The 15,761-nt window shown below is 32.7% G+C and overlaps 1 protein-coding gene and 1 long non-coding RNA gene across 13 annotated transcripts in view; one reads left to right on the forward strand and one right to left on the reverse strand.

Moving 5' to 3' along the window:
* LOC126875017 (uncharacterized) overlaps positions 1–7,130 on the forward strand; it is an 87,615-nt gene extending 80,485 nt beyond the window's left edge. The window contains exons 1-3 of one of the 11 annotated variants that reach the window (XR_007693177.1): positions 4,528–5,043; positions 5,167–5,337; positions 5,415–7,130. This is a non-coding gene — a long non-coding RNA (uncharacterized LOC126875017). The other 10 variants (XR_007693171.1, XR_007693174.1, XR_007693176.1 and 7 more) reach the window with 10 other exon arrangements.
* LOC126874978 (uncharacterized) overlaps positions 5,331–15,761 on the reverse strand; it is a 31,860-nt gene continuing 21,429 nt past the window's right edge. For both annotated transcript variants that reach the window (XM_050637540.1, XM_050637539.1), the window contains exon 2: positions 5,331–9,362. In XM_050637540.1, the coding sequence (XP_050493497.1) occupies positions 7,620–9,320 (1,701 nt within the window). In that variant the 5' untranslated portion in view covers positions 9,321–9,362 and the 3' untranslated portion in view covers positions 5,331–7,619. The remainder of the gene's footprint in view (positions 9,363–15,761) is intronic.

Here is a 15,761-nt window from a genome sequence, read left to right on the forward strand (position 1 = left end):
GTACAAAGTATTCGTACTATGCATACGTGTGTTTTGTATCTGTTAATGTTCTAAATTAACACATTAACGGCCGGCGTTTTCTCGGTTAAATCGCGTTTCTGACCACCATACTCCCTAACCTTTTCGACACTTTCTGATAGTACTCATATGAACAGAGAATAGAGGCGACATATGAATATTTCTAATATAAGTATCCAATGGTTCAAAAGTCTTGCGTTTATAAAGTTTAGAAATCTTAGCCTACTGCGCTTACTTTTACGTGATAACCACTTAAACGGTAAATTTTATTATTTATTTAAACACATATTGTGTTCAGAATAACGGAACATCGTTTTACGATCAATATTCTGAGATCTTTCCGATTAAAATGAGTTAGCAAATATGCTCCGAACAATGAAGTGTCTGATGATATTTTTCTTACAAAAATGTAAGTAACGTATTGGTAAAAGCTTCATCACAAATCAAGAATAAGAAAATTTAAATTTTGAATTGAAATACTCAGCTTATCACAGGTCGTTCATATTTGTTGATTCTCAGTCCCTCCTTTTCTTTCACTCGCATTGTCCCTTTCTACGTTCGACACGTCTAGGACCACAGTTTTGACATTTATAGTTTATGTATCTCTATTACCGCAACACTTGAATCCCGATTTTCGTACAATTACAAAATGTATTATCAAAAAACGCAATTACAGTTGAGAAAGAGTTGTATCTGCAGACGAAGTTTAGCCAGTCCTACAATTAAAATTGTTAAGGTAAAGAAAGGATTCGGAAATACAAATAGTTTATTTCACACACAACAGCTATACATATATATTACACTCTGAAGACCTCGATAACCTTCTTGCACGCACGCTTGTTCTCAACCGATTCTTCCAGATTCTTCTAACATCTGCAACAGTCTTTTGCCTCCACTAAGGCCTGGACGCCCTCTAACGCTTACACACACATTCACATGTACAGTGTAAATGTATCATCTACCCAACAAAAATATATTCACAGTAGGAACATTTTACCATTTTGATGATATCCTAGAATTTACAATAAAACAACTATATACCTTTTCTCTATTAAACATCTACTACTGACTACAGAAATAATGGCAGATATTATTACTCGATCCGAGACCGAATATCGACGAGGCAACAATAAAACTTTCATATTATTACCAATATTTATGAAACTTTCATCTACATGTCAGTCATACTTTTGTAATTAAAATGACACGAAACACGATATAATTTGTTAAAATCGGCTAAGTATCGTAGGTTTTTTCGTAAACGAAAGACGACACAGTTCGGATGGGACGATTGCTGAAAAAGCGGGTCTCGCAAGTTATCACCCAATGATTTTACGTCCCTGCGCGCCCCGAAACTTCGGAGAAAGCAGGCGAATCCGTTTCTGTTCCACATACAGCTCAGTTTTTTTCTTCAATAATTGATATCTCCGATGTATAATAATAAAGTACTATACGAGATTTCTATCTGGTTTCCTCTCAGTCGGGCAATTTTAATATAAAACGAGATAACTTGTCTCCCGACATCAATATGCTTTCCTCGTTTTATCCATGTTACTTTCGCTTATTATTAATATGTACTATTCTTTTAACAGGCAATCTCCTCCTAAAGTGTTATGCCAGCGTAACATTAAGAAGCATGGATGTCTGTGCTGATTATTTTTTACTCGAAATCTTCAAATAAAATCATACAAAAAATACGAATAGATGAAAAAGCATACTGTATCCGAACAACCAATAAATTTATTACAAAATAAAAGAGAAAGAGAAGATGTACAAGAAAGGCTGCCCGTTATCGAAAAACAAGTGACCAGAAAAGAAAGGCAAGAGCAAGAAGAACGACATCAATGCAACTACTACCGCTACCAGCAATAGAAACAGGCGGATGAGGGAGAGATAAAATAAGAAGAAGAAAATGAATTATTGTTAATACACCAATGCTAGACTATACAAGACTACCGTTAAGATTCGCTGAAAATGACGATTCGATTGAACGACTAGCAATTCAATCGCAGACAAGCCGCGACGTTCATATTAAGGAAAGCCTAAGGAAAACATTCCGAGAAATAGAATTGCAAAATGAACATGCTCAGCTGTTGAAATAAAATAAAAATTTGAAAACACAAATAAAATATGTCAAATAAAACCTCTAAAGAACCGAAATATCCAGAAGTCAATTGCGTGAAAAGTTGAAGAGGTTAGATGTCTTGAGGTGGAAACATTTATGTAAGGTCAAAATACATGCTTAAGTACGAAGAAGGAAAAGTTGAAAAAAAATGGGTTAAGAGACAGAAATTAAAAAATATACTGCAGCAAAACGATCGCTATGAAGTCAGCCCACGAAATAATCGTTTTCCGAATTCCATAGTTTCTGAAGAATCGATTTCTTCAATGATTCTAGGAGCATTCAAAGAATAACTCTTCTTTACAGCCGAGAAAGATCCGCGGTCGAAAAGACATGAAGAAAGAAAGGGACAGGTTTCAAACGTCAAGAGAAAAGGCGAAGAGCTGTTGGGATTTCCTCTAAGGCAGAAATATACACTTAAAGGATACAAGTCTTTGACTGCATCGTTTTGGATGGTTTTCCTTTATAGATCTATTTCTATAGAGATATACATACATATTAGATATGCCCAATATTTGTAAATATATGATTTATTTTCTTTGTTTTTGTTACTAAATCATTATATTCACATTTTGTACTATTTTTAACTCTACTTTGTATGTATCATGGTTTAAAAATATAGTAGTAAATGATGCATTTCTCTTTCTAAGGCAACGTACGATTTATTAATTAGTTTCATTCCTGCGCCATTTTGTTATTCTCATACTTGTCTATCTCGGATAGAAAAGTAGATATGAACTTTTCTGTAAAACCGTACGATTAAATAGGTTTCCGTAATGTGAAACCCAACAGGTTCTTGTTTATGTTAGTGTACAACCAAATAGGGTAGATCCCTAACTTTCAGCTTAAATACATAGGTTCTTGTATATGCTAAATTACGACCAAGCATTTAATTTTATAGATCCTTTCGTACGTTAATTTTAGTTGAACTTAGCACTTGGCCGCATGGTGCAGCACTAGTACGGGAACAAGCAGATCCATAAGCGCGAGCACTGTTCGTAACCATGGACAACATATGTAACGGCTCGATACCATTCGTGCGATGACACGAACAGCTTATTCGCGACACAATACTGTTTGTATATTGTTACGGACGATGTTATCCCCCGACACAATATTCGTACTACAACGTCGTTAAGATGTCCTGTGACTCTGTTTTTCTGTAATTGCAATTTTTATTTTAATAAGCAAGCGCACAAGATATCTCGTCCGTGACGTAGTATGACTATGAACGATTTCTACCACAATCGTGAAATGTTTCGTTTGTAGTTGCAAAGTAGTTAAAAGCATATTAAGAAATCATAAAAAATCTACTAACAATATAAAATCTTTTTGAAAGGATTAAAAGCGGCCCTTTGTAAACTTATGAATCAGTACTGTTCAAAACTGTCGCAATTTGGGTATTTAAATCCGTACAAATTATTTAAACAGGGTGGCCAGCGCAACGGCCGCTACAAACTAATAAACACTACTGACAACCTGATAAAAAGATGTTCTCAACTAAAGTTAATTATTGATGAATTTAAAATAAATTGCATTACAAAAGAATATGAAAAAGGTTTCGAATAAAGGGTAGTGTCCAAACTGCAAAATTTGTTACCTGAATGTGCCGTTTCGGAGGTACCTTAGATCGCTAAAAGAGAAACTGGGGGTCATTTTTCACGGAAATGAACAGTTCGGAATATTCGAACTTATTAATATTTGGTGATCAAAGATCTTAACTGTAGAAATTCGCGTAAGATCGTGATTACATAAAGAGGCAAAATAAGTGATGACACAACCAATGACAACGTTCCAAAAGCTCAAATGCGTACAGGATAATCTATGCAGTAAGTTAAAAGTACCAAATTTCCAGAAAAGGTATATCGTTGAAATCTATGAGTACGTGACACGTGACCAGGTTGGCCAAAATTTTATACGCGTTATTTTCTTGAAAACCGACCCTTATTTTCGACTGCAACAACTTCAAAACCTCTGAAATATTTTTCATTAAAAAGTCTCGAGGTCACTTTTACATGTTTTCCTAAATATGCATAATTATTTCTGTCACTTGTTGTGGATAACGTTGAGACAAATTCAGGAATAACAAATCAGCTTATCTTTTTTTAATAATTTGCTTACATCATTCCGAAACGAAATACTGTTTTTTATTGAACGTGCAAAGTCATCTCGCTATTTAACTCAGGAGAAATGTCATCGATCAACACGCTCGTTTGCATTTTGCGTTCGTGTATGTATATATACACTTGTTATACACATATACAACCGTCTTATTTCTGATGACAGATCACGCGTAAAGACTCGACGTTATCATCGTGACATAATTAGCAGTATTGACTTCTGAGTTGACTAATGAGAGAATGGATACTTTGTGACTAAATGTATTATAAGAATTAAGCACACTTGTCATACACTTGTTCATAGCATGTAATTGTATTATTATCGGACATCTAATACGCATTCTCCAATTGCATGCCACCTTCGATATAGACACGACATAGAATTCTAAATGTTCTAATTTGTTCATTAAGTTCGGATGTGTAGAAGCAAATAAACTTTGAAACACTATATAGTTCTACATTTATCTAACTTCAAAGTTCTTCGATTATGTTAATGTGTGTTTTGTAAACTGTTGATTATAAATATCCTGACAAGTATGTAAATCGTTAACATCGACATAAATAATTGTCACACTGACAAGTTTAGAATAAATTGATAGTAGATATATACACAATTATTATAAACGAGAAATGTGATTACTATTTCAGCCACGAAGTATCACCGAATTACGTTCGTATTTAACTTACGCGTCTGTAAGAAATTATTTGATTACATTTCCAAGCAAGTTGTTTAAAAGAAGCAACTTAACCTGTTTAACCTGATACATATTGCTGAATCTATACGTATTGATGTCTTAATATTATCTGTATTTTATTGGAACAAATTTTTAACAGTTTTTTACGTTACAGTCGAATATCATTACGGTATTCTGATTAACTTTTATTTAAAATATCTTTTTCTTTCAGATTAAAGATGAATTTTCAGATGAAAAAATCGTGGAGGTTGCTAACGCCAAACATCTTACACATAAATTTATAATAAGTTAATGGAAAAATGGATTTATCGTTTAATAAAACAATGATATTAAAATAAATTTTGAAGGGGAAGTATAAATAATATTTCATGAATGTTTCATGGTAATAAATAATTCTTTAATAATTTAACTCATGTCACACTATACATTGTTATAATCGCAATATAAAACACATTGTAGGATTCGTTGAGTGGCAGTTTTCAACAACAAACATACTCTGTCGAATCAACTTTTAGAATCAGGAAAATCGAAATTAACTAACCCTTCGCAATCTTGCTACTTAATAACGCAAACATCGCATAATATTAGTAGCTACCACTTCATCGTCAATAAGAATTAAATATTCTACAGAATGTCTCGTATTTATGTAGTACTATGTACAGTTTAGGTAACTGTAAATTAATTTTACTTTGTCAATGACAATTCATGAAATACATATTAAGATAAGTATAATTGGCGGTTAATACGAAAAGTGATTCTTTTATGCTAGGTTCTTTTTCCGAAATGGTCTACGAAGGGTAGATATATCGACAGTTTAAAAGCATATCTCTAATATAGAGACAATGAACAAGAATTCCTATATTAATTTATACAGGGTGTTCCATCGAAAGGTTATTAGTTATACGGAAAAATGCAGAAAGAGTTTCAAACGATGCAATTCCTTTTAATAATTTTATCTAAAGAGGCACAGTTTTGGAAACATCCCGTATAATATTTTACATTAGAAAAATTGTGTTTGCTTTGAAATGGTCGCCGATTCTTACTTTAGAAAAATATATCAATTATGTTTTTGAGTAACAATCGACATTCAAATCGCATTTCCTATTATTCGTACATATACAAATTCATTTTACACACATTCACACATACGCGCGCGCGCGCGTGTCATATACATTCAGAGAAACTCGCTAATAAACGAAAATTAAATTAATTTAGCGTTTGATTCTTCTGCAAAGTTCAACTCTTCGTTTCAAATATTACTATTTTATAGATCGTCTCATTTTACATGCAACAAGGGTATCATCTCTAGTATTATATTCAATAATACATTAATAAGTCGTAATATCGAAAATGACGTTACTTTTATTACTGCTAATTACCCTTTGAATATTGCAGCATACATTGCATTCTATTAAAAGCTTCAAGTTCGCGGTAAGAAATCATAGTAGATTACTTTATCACGATAGAAAAGCAATTTGCAAATCAATGGTATATTCATTGGCAATGAACTGTTTTAGAATTCTAGTACTATTGAAGAACGAAGAGTCAAATCGACGCTTTTTAAAATCTAATACTGCCTTACGATTTCTTCATTGAAGCCGACTTAATATCATTCTTCCTATTCTTAATCAGTTTTAAGTTTGAAACAATGATTTCCAGGTTTCCAAAAGTCTACAAATTTGCCACTATTAAGGAACACTGTCAATCATTGTTCAAAAAATATCAAAACCGACCGAGTTCTATGTATATACAATTTAATAATCAATGTCTGAAAAATCTGTAAGACATTTTCAAAGCATTAAAAAGGCTATCATAATTACAAGAATATGGGTCTTAAATTATAACAGGTTGGTTACAGTTGGTTACAATATTATAATAAAATTATCAAATTTAATTCATTTTCCTAATACGTCTTTTTTAATGCTCCAAAAACTACTTATCAAGACTTACGATCAAATGGAGTTTCAGATCCAAGAGAAACTTAAAAACAAATAGTTTTATCGATTACTTATGAAGAGGAATCATCAAAGACTGATTGGTCCGAGCAGGGTATGTAAATGGTACCCTGTCTTTCAAGAAAATTTTATATAAGGAGAAACTCGGTCGAATAATCAATCTTACAATATTATGCTCTTTACTGACTATGAACAAAATTATACGCTTTCGTCTAACTTTCGAATTCGTTGATTATTTCAACAATTCAATTTCATGAACCCTTTTAATAAAATAATAGGACCTGCTTTTAATTGTTTAATTTATAAAAGTGTAAGATCTAGTATCTCACTAGTTAAACTCTATATTTCATATTACTCCACAAATTCTGATATAAATCGTCTTAAAATGTATAAAAATAATATTTTGGAGTTTTTCTGACTTTTGGAACTAATACAATAAAATTTCTATTACTTTATATTGTACTATAAAGCTGAAATAAGATATTTGAATTAAACTATTTTATTAAATATTTTTATTTGTTGCTACAAATTAATAGAAATTGAGAGAGGAATTTTACTGGAATACATTTAAATTTATCAGTTCATAAATATTCGTCTTATATATTTATCTAAAATTAATTTATTAATTCATTTAGTACATAAATTTAAAAATTGTATGAAATACTGACAAAGAAAATCCAGAAATCAGAAAAACGTTATGCATCATTTTTCAGAGACTGTATGGATATTCTGCTAGATAATTTCTAATTAATGGTGGCAAGTGTTCTGTGGGTAATTTGTTCCTATTAACAACTAACCTGGCCAAATGACTAAGAGACCTAACTTCTTTAACTAAAGGCTTCGTCAAATAAATTTCACTATACAGTTGTCCACTATAATCTACCCAAACTTCCTTTCTATGTTCATCAACACTTTTTGAATATTCCACGTAATATTCCAGCATCTTAATTGGACAATCAAAAAGAGGAATCGCAAAAGCAAGCCTAGGTTCAGCATCTAATCGAAACTGTCCCACAAAATAGTGAACTCTAACAGAGGTAGGTCCTCTAGCAGTCTGTACAGACACAGCAAACATATATCTGCTATCTGAACTATCTCTCATCAGCCATCTGCCAATCGCAGCATTTTTTAATAAATTTTCACTCTGTTGCCAACTAAGACCTTCGTGGTACCAACCACAAGTTTGTAAAAGTCTTTTAACTTCGCTCAGTCTAGCTGCATCCCTGTTCATCATATAATTGTCAAAACTCCAGGGACATGGCATTAACCAAGAGACTGGTGTAGTTGGAGTTCTGTCTCTTCTTTCATCAAAATTTTCTTCGTTATTCTGAGTCTCATTTTTCTGCACTAAACCTCCACCATTAAAATTGTTTCTAGTTCTTGAAGTTATACCTGCCAAAGATTCAGGCGAATTTGTAGTAGTTGCAGTTATATTTACTGTACATTGTCCTAAACTTGCAGGAAGCTGTACAGTTGCATTTACTTGAATCTGTACTCCTGGATTAGAATTTAAAACCATGGAGTTACGATTTTCAGAAACTTGAAAATTATTTGATTTAACATGATAAAGTTTCTGTACATTATTACAACAACAATTAAAATTTCGATCTTGATCTAATTCTTGACCATTTCCTTTCGAATTTTTAGCTTGTTGAAATTGCATGACTGGCACATTAGTCACTTGAAAATTTGAAAAAACTGATTTTGCTTCACAATTTTCAAATGAAGTTCCCTCTTCTGCTTTTTGCGGTAGGATATTTCTTCGAGTCCCTGGTAATTCCTGACAACCACTTGGGGGTATTAAAAACATCCTTTTATCGTGAGTCACACTTTCTTGTTGATTCCTTTGTTCATGAAATACAGTAGAGGCTTCTTGATTTTCAGTTGATAATGTCTTTTGCACGAAACATCCACCACCAGACAATTTTGGACGGATTTCCATATGTGGTGTTTGCATAAGAGTTCCAGAATCTGTACTCTGAATTAAACAGCCTCCAGATTGTATACTTGGTGTTGTGATTGTTACACTTCCTCCAGTTAAATCGCAACTTGTGGTGATTTGACACCCAGAACCATTTTTTTGAATTTCTTCATTAATTAATGGAAATCCAAGAACTTGTGTATTTTTTTCAAATTTTTGGAGGAAACCTTCCTTTTGTTTATCGATTCTTGGCTTTTCCAAATCAAGTGTCATTGATGGAAAGTTGAAGGAATTGATAACAGGTTGTATAATAGTTGGTGCATTTATAAAACAACCACCACCACTATTATAGCCTTCAGGAACTAGCAGGCCACCATAATAACAGGTTGTTGGATGAATTAGAGTATTATCTTCGTCCATATTTTGAGCTCTGCAACAACCTGGAGCTGGAAATCGGTGACGACAGTTTGGGCACATTACTGTCAACATTTTTTGTAAAACTACTTTGTTTTCAGCATAACAGTCTTGTATCTGTAAACAGAAAAGACAAAGATCATTTTAATATTTTGATGATATAGCACGTACAGTATAAAAATATTCTAAAATATAAAACATATAAAATATTATAAATATTCAATCTGAATATATAATAAATATTTCTTTAATAACATTTGATTTATAATTATTAAATTATACAAAAGTCAGATTTAATAATAGTAAAAATCAATTTAAAATACGATAAAAACAAATTATTATAATTAGCAAAATACATATAATTATTTACTAATATTATTTGAGCGAAATCATCTAGATTTAAGGTATATTACTATACATTAAAAAAGCTATTACTTCTTACAATTAGTCAAATAAAATGGATCACACTTCCAATAAAAATCTATTAATTGTAAATATATTGTACTCTTATAGTATAGCTTAATATAATATTCAGAAGCACCATATATTACTTATATAATTTTTATAGAAGCATATTTTATAAAAAATATTTATTTATTTAAATTAATAGGATAAAAATGTTAATATGAATATAAATAAAAAAATATTAGAAGAAAATAAAGCAAATTGTCATAAAATGCATTAAAATTTTTATAAAACTATACGGCAATGCTTTATAATCATTTGCTATACGCGATTATTTATAAGTGACTGGCATAATTTACGTAATTGACCGCATTGCGTAAGATATTTTCCATGAAAATCTGTTCCAACTAAAAATACTAACATGCCTCAGTAATTTTGTTTTTGTCTTCATTTTACTTCAACGCAGTAAATCTTGATTATATTAAATTTTAAATAGTATCTTGAACCTTGGCTCTCGACGTTTTTTATTTACATGTTACTTTTATTTCAGCCTGATTAATTAATTTAAATTATTAATTTTTAGGTTACGATGCTATTGCATACATGATTAAGTAAATTTAAACGTATTTCCAATGAGTCATAACTTACATAAAAAAAATAATTTGTTTTTAATTATAGAGCTATTTCATTCTACAAAGTTCTAGAGTCTTTTACAATCGAAATTTGATCTCTTTTAACAGTGAAAAAAGGAAGAAGAGGAAGAAAAAGATTACGTTTCTTTAATTCCATCTTACTTTATTAGCACATTATAATCAAGTCATAAAATAATTATACACCACTTGCAGCTGTTTCTTGTTCTAAGAATAAAACGTTTCACGTTCAACCCGTGTTCTTGCAAGGTTGATCAACAGATGTAAAAAAAAAACAGTGAATAATTGTACATTGCGTAGTAAACAAAGGAATTCGAACGGAATCAGATTATTCTCATTCTTCTGGATCTTCTTAATTACTAATATTTTAAACATTGCGTGGAAATCGTTTCTAAGATTGACGAATTTGTCCATGAGAAAAAAAGAAAATGAAATTTCTATAAAAACGATAAAATTACACAATCCCGTTAATCGGTAATTTCTGTTCACTTCGTCAGGGATGAATGCATCTCTGTTACCATTCGATCAATACACACGATCGTAACGTCGTTATAAAATCAAACAAAGTACCAAGAAATAGTCGTGAAACGCAAAATGAGAAATATAAAGAATTTGTCTAATGAATTTAAATCGATTTCTCATGCATATCCCCCTACCAACAGATCGGTCGAGTCACTCGTTGACATAAGAGTCCGTTAACCTTGTCAGTGTCTCACTGAGGTTATTTAAATAATCGACGAAACGTCAGGCGCAACTTCCACGTACGGCTTTACGATTCATAGTTTTAAGACCAGGTGTCGCATTCTCCCGTGATCCCGGCAGGAATAGAGACGCATCTTTCGACATCGTTCGCGCGCACCGCAGCTGCCTTCTTTTCCCATTGTGTTTTAATGGGCCACGTGGCAGAGAGATGTCCGAGTGTTAGTAAAGCGGCACGGAGCCGCTTTTCCACGAACGTGTCGCAACGCTAGAAGGCCAAGCCCCCATTTAGAAGTTGTTCTTGGCCTCTCCAACTCCCCACCACTGCACACCCTCTCTTTGCCCCACTACTGGCGCCGACCAACTGACAATATCCCTCTCCTCTCCTAACCTCGCAACGACACTACTGGTTTCCCTATATCAATCATATTCGGAGCTTTTACCAAATATTTGCTCGTTTCGTGCGAGATAAACTTCATGTTTGCAATTTAAAACAAACCTTGAATGATAATAACAACATACGCGTCGGTATTTGATTAAATTTGAAAAGCAAACACACAAGATCGCTAGGAATATTTTCAATTTTCAAATATCACCAACTGCGGTATTCGAGCTTGAACAAGCGTTTAATCGAAATACCACTAAATAGCATTGTACTAATAGCCGCTGTTCTCTTTTTGTTCTCCATTTGTATCAAGAAAATGAGAATTATTCGCGTGCTAATGATCCGATTATTCCGTGCCTCTTACGCTGGCTTCAAAATAGCCGATCGTTTCTTAAAAACACAGGTTTTGTCTACGAACAATATCGATGAACGTTATAGCGAGCGTCGTAAACGCCGCGAAAAAAGAATCAATGTTTTTCTTGTAACGCAATATTCCAGCGAACAGAACACTTTCGCCAGAATCGTCGTGTCACGATTAACAAACCTGCAGTTACAATAAATATTCATCGTTGCGAATAAAAGGAACGAGTGCCAGTGCCGATTTCGAGAAACGATTTCACATCACGTCATCGACGAATTGGTATTATCCGGAACCCCATAATCGGTTCCACCAAAAGGCTCTTCACATGTTTACAACCCCTTTTTACGCGTCATCGATAAGTCAGGTTACAATGTGCTATCGGTATCGGCAAAGGTAATTACCGAGATAACATTTTCCACGAATGCACAATTCTAGATACAAAATCAATCAAATATAATATACCTATAATGCATCTTGGGGAATAATAAGAAATATAAGTATGTGCACGTACGTGTTATCTATCAAACATGATATTAAAATTACTTCTTTCATTTATTTAAGATACTAGCGAGATATTTCAATAATATCATATACTGCTTTCTACAAATAAAGATTCATTTTTTTTTTTTTTTTTTTTTTTTTTTTTTTTTTTTTAACAAGAAATGTATTGTCTTCGAATTATTTTCAAATGTTGTAAGTAGAATCGTTCGAAATTCTAATACAAATCTTTTTTACACCGTTTAACATGAATATGACAAATATTTCAAGAACGTACCTAGTTCTATTTTTATTTTTTAAACAATAACACCAAATGTTTAGAAACATTTTCACCTGAATTTTATCTAATCTTTGCCTATTTCTAGAAAACCTACATAGCAATTCGAGCTTTTAGTTTCATCAAACTTTCAATTTACAGTTTGCCCAAATATTTTCCACGGTTACAGTTTGTCAAGTAGATATATGGAATGATCAAACAATTATTCTGTTTCATGACGCAAACTCACTTCCTTATCGAGTATTCCTTGAAGTAATAGTCGTCAATTGATGACACGTACACGATATCGAAATTATGTGGTATTGAAATATATGTACAGTACTTTTATGAAAGCCCCTACTACGCATTCAAGCGTTGTCGTTCGCAACTTATTTTGGAATTCTAAGATTCCATGCTATTTGCCCGAAGAATGTTAATTAAAAAATCACTTCTCTTGAATCGCTTATCGTCGCTTAAATCGCTTCCTTTTTCCCCCTTTTTTAATTTTTTCTACGTAGCTTAACGTAGCTTTGTTCGCTCGCGTGAGAAATTATTTCTCCACAATATTCGTTTCTTTCGCGAAATAATCTTTCGATCGTGGAATTTTTAAGCGATGTACGTTTCTTAAGAAAGAAGGGGAAAAAGAAGCAAGAAAGAATACAAATTTGTTCAAAGTGAAAACAAGATCTTATCTATCAATTAGTACCTATTACGCAGATTTGCTCCAGGTAACGTATAATTACATAAGATGTTATATGCGTTTAGCGAAGCAATTTAAAGCTACTTTTCCTCAAGAATAATAATCAAAGAATGGAAAGCCGCAACACTGATATTTTATCTGACCGAACGAAGAAATCTATGTAAAGAATAATTAGGGCTCGTAATATTTCGATAGAGCGGCAGTAATTAAAATTTTGAATTTCCGCTTTCTCAAATTCCATCGTTCAAATTCTATTTTGTAATATTTACTTATTTATAATACTTATCAATTATACTTATCTATAATAAGTATTAAATTATTATAAATAATCAGCCATGTCACTGCGCCACGCCAGAAAAACTACTGAAAATTCTCAACGCGAGAATTGATTGTAATTTTAATAAATAAAATAAAAAAAAATTCTATTTTAATTTTTATCAATATAACGTACAGTACTTTCGAGAAGAAAAATAATATGCCAAATTTGTGTAGATTTTCTTAATATCCGCCAGTAAGAAGAAGGCGACCTTTAAACGAAACTACACACACTTTGGAACATAATGAAGCTATATTTTTTTCTACGCTATTCTCCTGTCGAAGATTATCAAAGTACTTTGTATCTGAAAATATCTAATTTAAAAGATATTTCAATGTTAATTAGATCAAATCGAGTGCACGAAAAACGAGGAAAACATGAACACAGAAACGCTGAATTATCTTTCCTCGTCCTTCGTACGATAAGTTTTGCAAGATTAAAGCACTTTTAATTAAACTAATCGTTTCTCGGTCCAACTATCTTAAGGCTATTTTTCTAGAAAATTAAAAAGTGCATCGAACGATGCATAGTCCCGTTTAAAGAAGCAAAGGTCACCTTGAGACCCCGAACGCACATCCACCTAGATGAGATTTGCGACCGTCGCGAAGCGCGCCCCCCTCGAAACAAAGCGAGTTTCGTTTGAAACACTATTTCCAGTAAATGTATAATTTAGCAGATGTTTCGCACGGATCGATTAGAATGAGACAGCCTGTATTTGAAACGCACATAAGTGTGAAATACACATACAAATAGTTGTTTAAGTGTATGAATAACGAGTTTGATAGTAGACGTGTAATTACGTGTTCTTAGAATATGCGCAAAAAACACTGAACTCTAGTTTAAAAGGTTTCGGGAAAAAATGTATTTCAATATTCATAGAGTACATATTATGATTTTTTATTTATGTCTATTTTAATTTACTGCCTCAATAACATCGAGTTCTCCTCGGTACTGCTTTACAGTTTACATACATGCTTCTTGTATTTATATGTTCAATGATTGTTATATCACATTCATTTGCATCTAGTACAATAGCACTGCACATTTCGTTCCACCTATAATTTCAAAGATTTCCTTCGTTTCTAATGAATTCCTGGTGGATTATTTTTATAAAGTTCCGAATATTTAAATAGAAAAAAAAAGAAAGAAGAAAAATAAAAAAAAAAAGTAATAACATAAGAATCGAATTTGTGGATTCTGTAAAACAGAAATACGGCCATGTTTTGTTCATTAATTTCGATTTTTTACTATTCACAGTAGCCCTGATCTTTATTCTTCCTCGACCATCTGTTCTCTCCTGTCGTTGGAATGCTAAGGGGAGTGGAAACGGCCGACGGAGAGAGAAGGAGAGAAAAATCTTTCTTCGAGCAACGAGGACTTCGCAGAATCGGACGTCGTAGTTTTATTTGAGGAAACAGAACGAGACTCTGATGGAGGGCCACGAAATTAGAAGAAATCTAAGAGAATATATTTTTTGTCCTATCACGAAGATTTAGGACGTAAAAATGCACCAGCAGAAATATTTATAAGGAGAAATAATTTCTTTCTTTTTCCCCTGTCATTCTCACTTATTAACACATACCTGTTTATTACCACGACATTTATCATTTCTGTAGTTATCGTTTTATCGTTCGAACGTACATGTTCCAAATATGTGCGAACGAATTAGTTAAAGATATAAGTAGATTACGTTGCACAATATGCATAATAATAATTCGTTACTTGCGGTTTTCAATGTAAACGTAACCGGTGACTGTGTAATAAAGAACGTACAAGACAAAATTGCTTAAAAGAGGTTAGGAAATACACATCGTTGTATACGGCCGACGTTGGTTAAAAAGAAAGTCAGTATAATAAAGGAAAATTGAAATAATAAAGAAGTGGCAATAAAAAATTAAAGGATAAACGAATAAACACTAAGAAACGATTATTACGTTCACGTGTGTAAGGATAAACGAAGAATGGTGGAGTGCATAAATTTGGCGAAGAAAAAGCAACGAACGAGTTTTACGATGCACGTTCGAAGTCATAAGGTGGTTCGAAGGCATCATAAATCGAGAGAAGGGTTTGGGATCTACCCTGTTTTCAAGGGGTCTGGCTAGAAATTCGTCTTCTTGGAAAACGACGAACTGGGCTGATGACCTATACGCCGGCGAAATACAGTTCGTCGTAGCGAATGCTAATTTTACTGGTCAACTTCATCGATGCCTCTACGGTCCTTTCGTTATACAGCGCTTTTCAAAAAC

This window comes from Bombus huntii, chromosome 17 (assembly GCF_024542735.1).
Source record: "Bombus huntii isolate Logan2020A chromosome 17, iyBomHunt1.1, whole genome shotgun sequence".
Taxonomy (NCBI): Eukaryota; Metazoa; Arthropoda; class Insecta; order Hymenoptera; family Apidae; genus Bombus; species Bombus huntii.